Source organism: Cydia splendana, chromosome Z (assembly GCF_910591565.1).
Source record: "Cydia splendana chromosome Z, ilCydSple1.2, whole genome shotgun sequence".
NCBI classification, from domain to species: Eukaryota; Metazoa; Arthropoda; class Insecta; order Lepidoptera; family Tortricidae; genus Cydia; species Cydia splendana.
The window spans coordinates 17,637,370-17,650,991 of NC_085987.1; the positions used below are offsets into that span (position 1 = coordinate 17,637,370).

General features: G+C 36.1%; 3 protein-coding genes across 3 annotated transcripts in view; 1 reads left to right on the top strand and 2 right to left on the bottom strand.

Annotated features, from left to right (window-relative positions):
* Positions 1-13,622, bottom strand: part of LOC134804822 (uncharacterized) — a 470,867-nt gene that overhangs the window by 323,720 nt on the left and 133,525 nt on the right. The window lies entirely within an intron of this gene.
* Positions 1-13,622, top strand: part of LOC134804792 (myotubularin-related protein 9) — a 312,849-nt gene that overhangs the window by 89,961 nt on the left and 209,266 nt on the right. The gene's annotated exons all lie outside the window — the stretch shown is intronic.
* LOC134804737 (uncharacterized) overlaps positions 1-13,622 on the bottom strand; it is a 111,644-nt gene that overhangs the window by 12,256 nt on the left and 85,766 nt on the right. The window contains exons 3-6 of the mRNA XM_063777939.1: positions 3,886-4,022; positions 3,154-3,331; positions 574-716; positions 353-453 (exon numbers count right to left, since the gene is read on the bottom strand). Coding sequence (XP_063634009.1) covers positions 353-453; positions 574-716; positions 3,154-3,331; positions 3,886-4,022 — 559 coding nt within the window. The remainder of the gene's footprint in view (positions 1-352; positions 454-573; positions 717-3,153; positions 3,332-3,885; positions 4,023-13,622) is intronic.

The window sequence follows — 13,622 nt, forward strand, 5'->3', positions numbered from 1 at the left end:
CACCTCTATAACTGAAATATACTCTATTCTCACCTCTATTAATGGAACCCTCTGTAAATGAGACAGAAATTTATTTGTACCTGGCAAACTGAGAGCCTGGGTAAGTGGAATACCTCTTTAAGTGAGACAAATCTGCTCGTCCCTTGAAGTCTCACTTATCCAGCGGGCTCAGCACGGTTCCATTTTTATCGACTATCACTATGCGCGTCCCTTTCGCACTTACATACTTGTTAGAACGTGACAGGCATGGTGACAAGGGATAAAAACGCGACCGTGCTAAGCCGCCAGGTTTCACTGTATTATGTTAAATGTGTTACGCACGCACTACCTAAGTACTTAAATGCACACTTACCGTGGTCGTTGTGCCTCGCCAAGTCATGTTTGTCTATGAAAAGATCGTGATCTCGGTCCAACTCCCAAAACTTACAATAAATTACGTAGAAATGCTCGTAACTGAAATCATCAACAAACGCATTTTAATTTATTTCTACATAGGAAACACGTTAAATGCAAAATGTTTAATGTAATAAAGTAATATTATCTTTATGTTTATTATGTAAGTAAATAATTTACCTAAAATATTGAGTAACTTGATTAATATCTTCCTCGTCTTCTAGTAAATGAATGACTTGAAGTAAATTAGATCGTTTCAATTCGGCGATTGTTATTTTACCGGACCACGATCGATTTACGCAATAAAATATCCTAGCGATCACCTGAAAATAAAAACAAAAGATATGTAATTCACATTCTTAGCACATAAATATAAATTAAAACGTTGTGATACTTGTGATGTTACTTTAACTTTGCCATGGTCATGAAGGCAGTTTCAGATCGGCTTTTGTTTCGGCCAAGTCATATCATATGTTATGTTTATATGTACATAGCAGAAGCAGAACCAAACAACTGCTCGACCCCCATGCTCCGACTATGTAGGTACGGCACGGAGTATTAATTAAGGCCTTCAGTTATTTTTACGGGTGTTAAAATAATAATTTGATCACTGCACTGGCATGGGTCCCGATCAAGCAACATAATAGGTACCTACTTTAAGAAAATAATGGTAGGTACCCAAGTATTTTTTCACATCACCCAAAGAGAATTAAATCACTTCGTACATCACCTATTCGAAAAAGGGCTTTTTCTTCCCCGCTAGGAGGGATCAAAGTGGCACTTTTCTGCCCTGCTAGGAGGGATCAAAGTTGTACTTTTCTGTTCTAGGACACGATTTTTTCTTTCTTGCATACTATTTTTTTTGGCCAAATAATACATATTTTGGAACATAACAATTTCCTCATAGTTGATGTTTCACACAGCAGTATGTGTCACACGGTATCAACATTATTTCGTATTGGGCGTTAACACTTGAATCCCTCATTACGCTCAGACTTCTACTTTAGAATCCATCGCTTCATTCAGGATTCAATGTACGCCCTTGACGGAAATATATCATTTTGATCCCTTGTAACACAAACTACTATTAAATGCTACCTTCCCATTTTCAGTTCTGACACATAAATTCGAGTTCAGAATTGACCCATACAATCCATACATCAATTGAATTGAACTTTAATTTTCTATGAAAACCTACTAATAATTACGTGTTTAACGATTTTGAACCTAAGATAAAACTGACAATATATTCAAAAGGGGATCCTTTTGACTCCCATAAACATAATTGTTTCGAATTTCGAATGTCTGAAATCGTTTCCAATATTATTCATGATATCATGATCATTAATAACCACTAGTCATAACAATAGGCCTGATGACAAATTTTGAAATCCCTTTTATTATTGTCGGTACACTTGTATTGGTTCCGAAAAACACAATATTTCAGCTATACTCATAAGATTTAACATAAATAATTGCATTTTATTATAGCTAGTTTAAAACTCGCGCGAAAACGCCACGCACGACATTTGTGACGTCACCATTTAGTTGGTGGTATGGTGGTAGACATTGTTTACATACTTACAGTTACGAATTTCCCTTGAATCCGAATGATATTGTTAATTCAGCACCATATATTACGATTAGGGGTGATAAATACATTACAAAAATGTATCACAATAACTCATTTTACACAAAAACTCACACGGTTGCAATTTAAGATTATTTATTTAGATACATGCAAATTTTGAGTGAAAAGGTTTTACTTTTTAATTTTTCATTTTTTCTAGTTTATACGACAGCCAACATGGCAATGATGGCAGCCAAATAGTTAAAAAAGTTTGTTGGTGAAATATCGTATTATTTCGCATTTTATTTAGATAATAACAAATAGATATCTCCTTTATATCGTGTAATAATATTTTTTGGATGTAATAAATGTTTAGTGGTGAAATAACATTTTTTTGCACCTTCGAACTCTTTGGTGAGAACGTATGGATTTCGGTCAATGAGGTTGTCTATGTTGCTCTAAGAAATATGTTATGGATTGATGACGTCACTGTTTGGAACGCTTCTGATTGGCGTTTCAATAATAATGGCCGATTGGAGAATTTTGCAGTTTTATTTTATTGAATATATTAATAATCCTTCAGTTTATACTGAGATTGGGCCATTTTTTAGAATCATATTAACATATATGTTTCTTTGAAACCATTATTTCCGTGATTCTTTGTTACTTGCAACAGGCCTATTGTAGAGCATACAATGTTTCTAACGTTCCTTCTTGGAGTATAATGTCATGTATCATTAATCATTATAATAAATAAATCATAAAGTAAACATCTATAATATCTATAGTCTGTCAAATAACTTTGTCAGTAGAAAAAGGCGCGATTTTCAACTTTTCTATGGGACGATAGCCCTTCGCGTCGCTTTTTTCTACTGACGGAAATGGCTTCACAGACTATTAAAGCATTTCAATGAATAAATTAGAAGAAGTAGGTATTTAACATCATATATTTTAAACTAGGTACTGATTATTTTTATTCATATTGTTTCATTGCCTAAGTTTATTACGGTTATTGTGTCTCCAAAACAAAACTGAAGCCTATTAATAAGTATGTATATTTATGTTTGTTTACTTTTCTCCTAATAGTTACCAACTTAGTTAGAAGCTTTCATTTATACTTGCTGGTGTTTAAGGGAGAACGATGTTGAGTTAGTAAAACAGCAGTAGGCGGTGTTTGAAGTCCCACTCACAGTATGTACGTATCTGGAGTGGAACTCCGTGGCTTCCTTGAGGAACGAGAGGCCGGGGTGCGTGTCCACGACGTCCTGCACCAGCGGCACGAAGTCCTCGGGCGCCAGGACGTTGCTCTTGCCGCGCGTGAGGATGTACACGAACCGCGACGCCAGGTCGTGGCACTGCGACGTCATCCTGATGTGGAATATCTACATTAGTGTATTTTTATCTAAATACATATCCGTGGAAACGGATTAAAATAAACCATTTTGAGACTAACTTTTTTCCAAAATAATAAATATCTTATTTCTTTAAGTAAGTACCCAGTGGAGGATTTGCCTAAAAGCCCAGTAGGCCCGGGCCTAGCGCGGCAAGAAATTAGGGGCGGCAGCAAGGCGGTAGTCTATTTGATGGGTGCGGAGAAAGAGGCCTAGGGCCGCCAAGACTACAAATCCGCCACTGTAAGTACCTACATTTATTTTATTGGTAGAAAACTGTATAGTTCGTTTTTTTAGCATTTGAAAAAAGGTAAACAATCTTGACGTGTCTTTTTATTAAAAACACTTTTGAACAATAAGTCACGGCAAATATGTAACAATTATGAATCATATATACGATTATTTACATTATTTTGCTTTCATAAGTAATAGTTACTGATTTTTAAAGCTTACTGAGAAAGGAGTTCGCAGTTGTCAGGGAAATTAAATTGGGGTAGAATCGACATTACATATGTATATGAAGGTACGTACTCTCTCCAAAAGTTGATGAATTTGTGACCGTCGACAGTTGCATGCAGACTCTGCTGCGTGGTCAGGAAGAGAGGCATCTTCCAGTAGAGCGGACATTCGCAAGCCTTGACTATGTGCTTGAAGCTATCTCGCGGAACCTGTAACAAATAAATCTCGATTTAATAAGGAGTTTTCTGGAGTTGGTTGTTGGCAAATCCACTTTTGTCATTGAACTGTGTTACCTTTCCTAAGACTGGGTTGTATCTATCGTATTTCTTTTTGTACATTAGGTAGTTTGGTCTATCATCTGCTTTTATAATACTTAAACCTATTTATATAATATCTTATCTCGGCGCCCAAGTGTATTATCCTACTAGGCAAATCAGTTTCTATTTTAGAACTGTGAAAACGATTTGTCAATATGGAATTTACATGAAAACTGCTATAGTGACGTCTCGGTCAAATCACCTAGGTACTTTTTTAGTTCTATCCGATTTATTAAATTGAAATTGTGTAAAAATATACCTACATGCTAGCTATGTTTTTCTAATAATTATCTGGTGCTTTATTTAGTCCATGGGGTGTTATAATTTATTTTAAATACAGGAGACATCCCTATTGCACATAAATATAGGGTTAACCTCCCTATGTAATGTGCCCGTGTAGTGTAGTGCATAGGTATGATCTATATGTCATACAATTCGTATCCTGACCGATGTAAGTATTTGAGAAAGTATCAAATAATTTATCTGCATCGTATTTACCTACCTAAGAAAACGCGCCTACTATTTTGATGATGACCTATCAACCTGCTAAGGTACTCATATAACCCAATCCAATACCATGTGTACCTTTCATTGTGCGGGCAATGTTATGGCAAGTGTTATATTGTAATTTCCCGGTGGTTGTCTAAAATAGTCACGTCGTATCGGTGGCGGAACGCGGCGCGGCGCGTTCACGCGCGCCCCATCGGCCGGTGTCCCCGTAGGTACCTACTACTTCACTTCCGCTACTTAAAAGTACGCCAAGTGTGACATGGGTTGTACATATTAGGCCCATCATGTTGTTAGGTAAGTTTGCACCCTAGAAATTTTAACGTATTGTATTATTAAATACAAAACGTTACAATTTCTAGGGTGCTGTCTGGTCTAAATATAGTCCACTGACGAGTGTGGGAGGTTATTACATATCTTTTTCAGGTAATACGAGTAGGTACCTGCATAATCACAAAATAATACCAGGCTGCAAGCTGCGCAGCCAACATGCCAATCGTTAACTCTCCGTAGCCAACGAAATGCAACTGTCACTGTCGCACTAACATGGAAGAGTGATAGAGAGAGATAACTATATTGCGCCAGCGTTAACGATTTGCACGTTGGCTAAGCACCCTGAACCTATCCAGTTTTGCCATCGAGTAAAATTTTTATGAGAATATGTTAAATTTCAGTACCATGCTCAAATCATATTTAATGGCGTAGTTTTGTGCTCTGTTTGTCGGGTAAATTCTTGCGTTTAGATATAGGTACCATATCTGTTTTTTTTTTCGTATGTATTGTGATTTACTCAAGTAGGCCAACATAACAAGCGCCTGGTATTCTAATGCAGGACTAGATGCATTCATGTCAGCTTGACTCCGGTGAAAGTTGTAAAGGAGCGTCCCCACCTGATTCCATGGATTTTCGGGCCACAGCCGCGCTCGAGCCGCGTGGAGATGGGTGTTTTATGGCGTATTCTTATAATTCGTATCGGGTAAGTCGGGCGGGGTCGACGCCCCGGGAACTAGGTCACGTCGACTTGACGCGCCTATTTATAGCGATGGGCTAGCTTCATTGACAACATGCTTGTAATGCAGGAAGTTTCAAAACGGAATGTCCATTCAAACTAAATAGGTAGCAAGTAAGGGCCCAGTGCAATTTATTATAATTTGGCTTACATTATTGTGAAGTATTGATCGAGTAGCGTTGTTTTCTTCCAACCGCAGACTTTAAGCACACAAATCAATGTTTGAATTTTATAGGTTTTATTAATATATAAGAATTTTTAATAAGGTCGGGCTACCAATATTTTTCTTGTAGGGCCGGAAAACTTTGCAAGGCTTCTGTTTGAATAGTTATCCTCTATATAATGTTTAATATTAAACTACAATTATTATTAAAAACTATGTAGAAGTTATGCAGAAGTGCTCAAATCCATAGATTTCTCAAATCCATGTACTGATCTGGCTAGTAACACTCACTTAAAATTGCGTGCATTCTAATGACCTAACTCAAATTCCTTACCTCGCAGTTTCGGTTCTAAAATAAAATCTTTTGACGACTAAGTCCCTTTTTTCTAGCCACCTTTTTTTACCGATTTAGATGTGCAAGATGCAACTGACTTGACAAAACACGTGCTAGCTACTACGTAAAGATTGTGAACAATGACAGTTACTTAACAAAAAAAGGATCTTTGTTTCTCATTGGTCAACAAATTAGGGGCGGGTCAAGTCCAAAATCAACGTTTGCAAGCGACACTGTTTTGAAACTGGTCGACTCTGGCTTTGGCCGATAGTACCTATGTCTGCAGCTAGGTATTTGTAGTGTAGGATTTTATATGCGTGAGATTACAACGGAACGGTAAAAGTATGTATGTATTTGGTAAAACCAAAGTTCATTCTAAAATATGAAAATATAATTAAATACATAAATAAAGTAGGTATTAGTTGGGTGAATAAATAAAAATGAAACATACTGGTGTCACGATAAAATAATTAAGTGATATGTTAATACACGTAATCCTGCGCAGTAGGTTTAAGATGAGTTAGGTTATATTATAGCATATACCTATCAGTAACCAGTTTTTATATACCTGTAAGTAAGTAGTTACACCTATAGTTGGTCAAGCAGATCTTGTCAGTAGAACAAGGCGGCAAATTTGAAAAACGTAGACGCGAAGGGATATCGTGTCATAGAAAATTTGAATTTCGCGCCTTTTTTTACTGACAAGATCTGCTTGACCAGCTATACATACGACGGCACAGCACAGGCTCGCCGGCACGTCCGCGGGCTGTGCCCGGCCTTAATACTGGCAATAACGATATTGCCTTGTTGCCCAACCCGCAACCCTTCCACTGTTACTTTTCTACTGCTCATATGTAGGCACACCGCTGCATAGGTAGGTATCAAGTTATAATATTGCTGCGACAGTTTACGGTTGAGAACTGTAATAATATGTACTCCTAATAGCACACAATAGTGCATATTAGAACAAATAAATTATTTTCTGAAAATATTTTGATTTGTTTTGGCATTACTATTGAACCGACTTATTTAGGTATTGAAACATATCTCGATGTACTAAAAATTGGTATTAACTACGTTTATTATGCATTATTCACAGACAATCAAAACCAAAATTACAAACAGCGTGACCACAAGTAACGAACGCACCCTGAATTTTCGGCCTGTCAAAGCAAAAGCTAAACGTACGAGTAGTTCAGAGGGTCTACCGCGAACTACGTTCGACGTGTTACCTCCCTGTCACACTGACGTACGAATTTACAAGTGCGAGAGAAGCAACACGTCGAACGTGGTTCGCGGTAGGTCCCCAGCTTTGCGCAGCGCGCCGCGATTGACCTACATCTGATGAATGGGGCAAAGAGCCGCGCCGCGGCGGTCAAGTGCCGCGGACCGGACAAGCACCCTTGGACAGAGCCGCTGTCGCGTACCTCTAACGATATGTTTAATAGCCATGTGTGCAATGCCGCCTAATAGGTTGACCCATTTACAAATGTTTCGCTTTAGATAGGTACCTTAATTATTTAGACAAATTTTAAACCATAACAAATAATGGGTAGGTACCTACCTACTGTACCAGGCGTATCTACAATACAATCGGTATTTCAAAACTCGAAAATTCCACGCACTATCTGCGCATTAGAACTCTTGTATTCACAATTATTTGTGGTGACCTCAATGATTTACTGATCACAATGAAGATATAAAATGATAACTAATAGGTATAGCCAATATGCTTGCCATATCAAGTTGCATACCTTTTGTAGGATTTTACCTAAGTATAAAACAAATTCCAATTATACAAAACTCTAACTTTATTTATTTCATGAACAAACTTATACATATTGTATTCTTAAAAATAAATCAGAAGCGCTGTTTCCTAAGTAGGTTATGTATTTTAGGATAAACAGTGCCCCCTCCCCTTAAACAGTATTACAAGTTGTAAATTCATGGAAAACAAAACTAAAGTTATAGTAAAGTAAAATGGTATTTTATACAATCGTGATATAAGTAATAGAGAGTTTTTCAGTCGAGTACCGTGTTTAGACAACGAAGCTTGCTCAGTTGTCTAAGTAAGGTACGAGATTGAAAAGCTTGATTATATCACTATTGTATACAATACTTTTTCTACGCGTCAACAAAAATAATACTTTAAACTAGTAGAATCATACAAACAAACCAAACCAAAAGCTAAGATACGCGAGCAGCCGCGATACCTTCATACTGGTACGCGCCCCGGCGGGCTGGTCAACGACACCTTCTCGTAACTCATGAGGCCCTGATACTTGCTCCGCGCTAAATTCAATTTTTAGCGCGTTTCTGACTTATGAAGCAATTGTTTCTACTATACAACCTATAAATAATTATTTTGAGCTATGGTTTTGTTTCGTCCTCTTGATTGGTCAATTTCATTATAGTTGACTAAACTGTATCGAAATGAATATTATAGTTGAGTTGGGAGCCCATACATTAAAAATACCCAATTGCAGTTTGGTATAAGAAATCTTAATTCAAGAATTACAGTCAACGAGTAGAAAAACGAAATTAAATTTAAATAGAAGTGAATGCGTGTGTGGGTGAGCGTAGTATGTGAGTTGAGTGTAATTGTTGTCATGTAATTATATTAAGAATATCTTCCGTTTCTTCATATTTTTTAGTTAATAGCCAGTCTGTTACTGCATGTTTGCATTGTCTATTAGTTAGTCATAGGATACACATTAAATTCCTTATTAACTTTATTGTAGACATAAGACCCATTGAATGTGAAGAATTTTCTGCTGAAACAAGTATAAAGTTTTGTATTCCTTTTTCCCACTTTATATGGTCGCCGAGTATTTGACAGGTGTTGATTGTTATAATTCAGCGTCGAATGAAATTTTAGAACTAGATTTAATATAAATAGTTCTCTAACCGTCAGAACTTTTGCTGTAGAGTACACATTTACAGTTGGGGTTAAGAATGGTAAGAAGTGCATGACTTTTAACACAGCTCGCTGTGCTCGTTCTAGATTATAAGATTGGATTTAGATGCGCCTCCCCAAGATGATATACAGCTTAAACTAATAACGCATAGACAGATAGTCCCCATACGGCTAACCTGCCAAAAGTGAAGCCGAAACACGATCGATGTGTGCGTGGGAGGCTCGTGTTTTACGCTCAGCAACACACACACACATATACAAAAACGTGTTGCCTGTATATAGATATTTCCCTCAAAATGGGGGATTTAACAACATCCTTAACACTTGGTTATTAATAATTTGTGTGTAGATTTAATAGCAAAAGCTTTTTATGTTTATTTAAGGAATTTTGCATTTCCCGCCTTTGTGAAATAAGGTTTAAATAAATAAATTGATACATTTTTACAATTTTTTATTCATAATGTGCATAAAATTACTAGATAATTTGAAATAAAATAATGAAATATTTAAAAATATGTAATTTTTATATAATTATACAAGGAACTTCAATTAAGCGTATTCATTTTAGAATGTAAACGTCATGTCCCATTTTGAGGAAAAAATATTCACTACACTGTCAACATTTATAAGAAATGGCGGCTGGCGAAACGTTGGATTTTTGGAGTTACGATTACGTAAAAATATCACATTAAACTCTATACTTACGCGTGAAATGTAATGTAAGTTGGTTTGTTTTTATGATATGTTGCGTTGTGACACCCATTCAATGCACTAACAACCATTTTTCCTGTGTTTTTGATTTTTAAACGGGAGGTGTACACAAACCGACGTGACCTTGAGTACTGCCAGGGCCGATCGAATACGGTGACACGAGTGCGACGTGACGTCGCACTTGAAATGGCTTCACTAGGGATGTACGAACACTCGATCTATGCCTTATAAATCTATGATATACAGTATGTGAGAAGCGACTGACAGAGGGCCAGGTAAACACGTTTTGTCAGTGAATTATCCGCAACTTGCCTTAACTTTTTAAATACATAAATTAGCTTTCGACTTTAACAAATAACTTAGGGCCTAGTGTATACTGGCATGACATGATCGATAGTATATAAAATGATTAGTTTGCCACAAAGGAAAAGAGCACGGATCGGACAGTCTTGGCGCCTATACCCAAGTAGGTAGGTAAGTAGTAGCAGGTAGGTACTAGCAGTAGTAGTATAGTTGTTCCCATTCACTTTTGGGATCGTGGAGGCAACTCGTGCCAACAGTAGACAAATACTCTACATAGCCTAAGCAAATTAGAAAAAACTGCGGAAATAATTCGTGTAGTTTTGAAAATTGGTACAGGTATACCTTGTGATGTCCAGATAAACATACTAAAAGTCCTCGAGGGTAGGGGGTGTGCTGAGGGTGTGTGGGGGGGTTGAAGGTACCTTTTTTCACATTTTTGCTCATATCTCGAATATCTGTACGAATATCATTATAATTACTTCGGACAAAAGTTTTAACATAAAATTTACTACAAATTTGGTTATGTTTATTTTTACTCTACAATCAATAATTTAGGAGCTACAGGCTGTTAAAGTTAAATAAGAGATAAAAATACACGATTTAAGAAGACGTCGTTTTATTGAAATTGTTCATCATAAAAAAAAAAAAATAATTTAGAGTAAGCAAGCTAAGCGACCTGCTGATAAAATATAAAAAAAACAGGCCATGAGCATGTCGGGCCATGCTCGGTGTAGGGTTCCGTAGTTACCCGTCTGTCAAAATAAGACTATTTGCCAAAACTCAAAAACAGGTATACCGATTAGGTTTGCTATATTTTTCCTTGAAAGTCTTTAATATGCTATGTTTTCACGATTTTTTCCATATTTTTTGGACCTATGGTTCAAAAGTTAGGGGAACTAAAGGGTAAAACACAACTTTTTTTTTTCAGATCGATTATTTCCGAAAATATTAAGTTGATCATACAATGGTTCTTGAAGACCCTTATTCATTTTAAAAGACCTATCCAACGACATCCCATACTATAGGGTGGAAGCGAAAAAAAATTTCATCCCCACTTTAATGTAGGGCAGCCACCATAAAAAATATTTTTTCTACTTTTTATGATTAAATTTGACACGAATATATAAATCAGTTACGCTGACAAAACCGTAAAATATAAACTAGATAAAATATTTTTTTAGGGTGGCTCCCCTACATTAAAGTGGGGATGAAATTTTTTTTCGCGTCAACCCTATAGTGGGGTGTCGTTTGATAGGTCTTTTAAAATAAATAGGGGTCTTTAAGGACCATGTTTTGATCAACTTAATATTTTCGGAAATAATCGATCTGAAAGAAAAAAAGTAGTGTTTTCCACTTTAGTTCCCCTAACATTTGAACCATGGCTCCAAAAATATGAAGAAAATCGTGAATGTAAAGCTTAGTAAAGACTTTCAAGGAAAAATATAGCGAACCTAATCGGTCTAGCAGTTTTTGAGTTTTTGCAAATAGTCTATTTTAACGGACGGGTAACTACGGAACCCTACACTGAGCATAGCCCGACATGCTCTTGGCCGGTTTTTTATATTTTATCAGCAGCTCACTTAGCTTGCTTATTCTAAACTAAAATTTTTATTAATGATGAACAATTACGAAAAAAGGACGTTTTCTTAAACCGTCTATTTTTTATCTCTTATTTAACTTTAACAGCCTGTACCTCCTAAAGTATTGATCGCAGAGTAAAAATAAACATAACCAAATTTGTAGGAAATTTAATGATAAAACTTTCGTCCGAAGTAATTATAATGCTATTCGTACAGATATTCGAGATATGAGCAAAAATATGAAAAAGGTACCTTCGACCCCCCCCCCCCCCCCCCTACACCCTCAGCACACCCCCTACCCTCGAGGACTTTTAGTATGTTTACCTGGACACCACAAGGTATGCCTGTACCAATTTACAAAACTACACGAATTATTTCCGCAAATTGCCCAAATTCGGCTTAATTTGACGTGGCTAACAGTGGAGCAATGATGGCGTAGATTTTGGTACAGTTGTGTTGTTGAAGGTTTTTTCAAATTTATCTTTTAACTAGCTTAGTGAAGTAGTTCTATGTCTACTACAGCGGCCATCTCCCCTCTGGTTGCTTGTTATGTACATATTAGGCAAAAGTACATGCAATACAATTTCTCGATTGAAACTACAAATTATAATATACCGTAGACCACTGACTTTGGAAAATTTGGGGTTACTTTGATAGATTTAAAACGGCCATAGAATTACCATTATTCATTATTTACTGAAAATGTTCCTGTAACTAGTTATGTAGATTACTATATATTCATATTCACCTACTGTAAAAAAATCTCGCATAAATATATATTATGGCTTAAAAACTAAAATTTTAAAGTCGCCCCTGCATTTGAAAGTCACCCCGGTCAATGGTATTGAATTTGATTAACAATTATAATTAATTAATTATATTCATTTATGTCATTACTATTTTAATTTTAGAATATTTCTGTGTTAAACGTGTTAGTTATATTAAAGAAAATAAATTAGTAACCGTCAAAATTATTAAAACAAAACCTAGTTAAACTCGGAAGATAACATAAAATGAGTTTTTAAGGGGGTTGACCAAAATATCAAGTTGGGGATTGTGAACTGATTAAAAGATTTTATGATTTATGAATGATCTGCTAAAATGAATGACGGGTAAACTTAGCAAATAACTTTATAATATTGATAAATCAAGGAATCGATGTACAATTACTTATTGATGAAATACACAGTACTTTGGTCTTATAAATACCTGCCTGTTAAAGCTCAGTGGCGCCCTTTAAAATTTTACAATTGTATGTACCTACATAGTACATACCACATAAGAGGTTCGTTCGGCCGTCTTATACCTAGCCGAAACTTAGAACATTAGGCTTAAATCTACCATCAGGCATTTAGGCCAAAACTAAAATTGAAACGTCGGTCGTGCCTACTCGTACACTGTTAGTTATTTACGCTTGTGTGTCCCATAATGGCAGTTTGCGTGAGAAAAGTCTCACGACCTTCGTCGGCGTCATTGACAACTGTATACTAATAACAAAAGATTCCGTAATTCCATATTATCTATTTCCTGAATTCTACTTTAAGCTAACTAGTAGTTGCTAGTAGGTATAGTATATTTATTTTCGTCACACTTGCGCAGTGCAGCTAAAGCGTAGCTTGCGCGGGAGCTAAAGTCAATTTTATTCCCACGGGAGTTATAGCTTTTTTTTATATTATGTCACTAACTCATACGAACCAAGTAGGTTCTAAGTAAAATGTTAAAAGTCAAGGTATATAATGAGAGTTACTTTTAAAAAGTACTAACGTTTATATTCTAATAGTTTTGTTTATGTTTTAAAAAAATAGTTTTTTAATTTAATAGCTGTTTAAAATATTTATACACAATTTTCAATCGTGGCTGAATGACGGGTGGGCCCGTTGCCTACGATGTCTAATGTCTGAAATGTAAAGAGAAGAAGTATTTCGCTTAAATTAAGATTTTTCTTCGCAAGCGGGATGAAAAAGATTG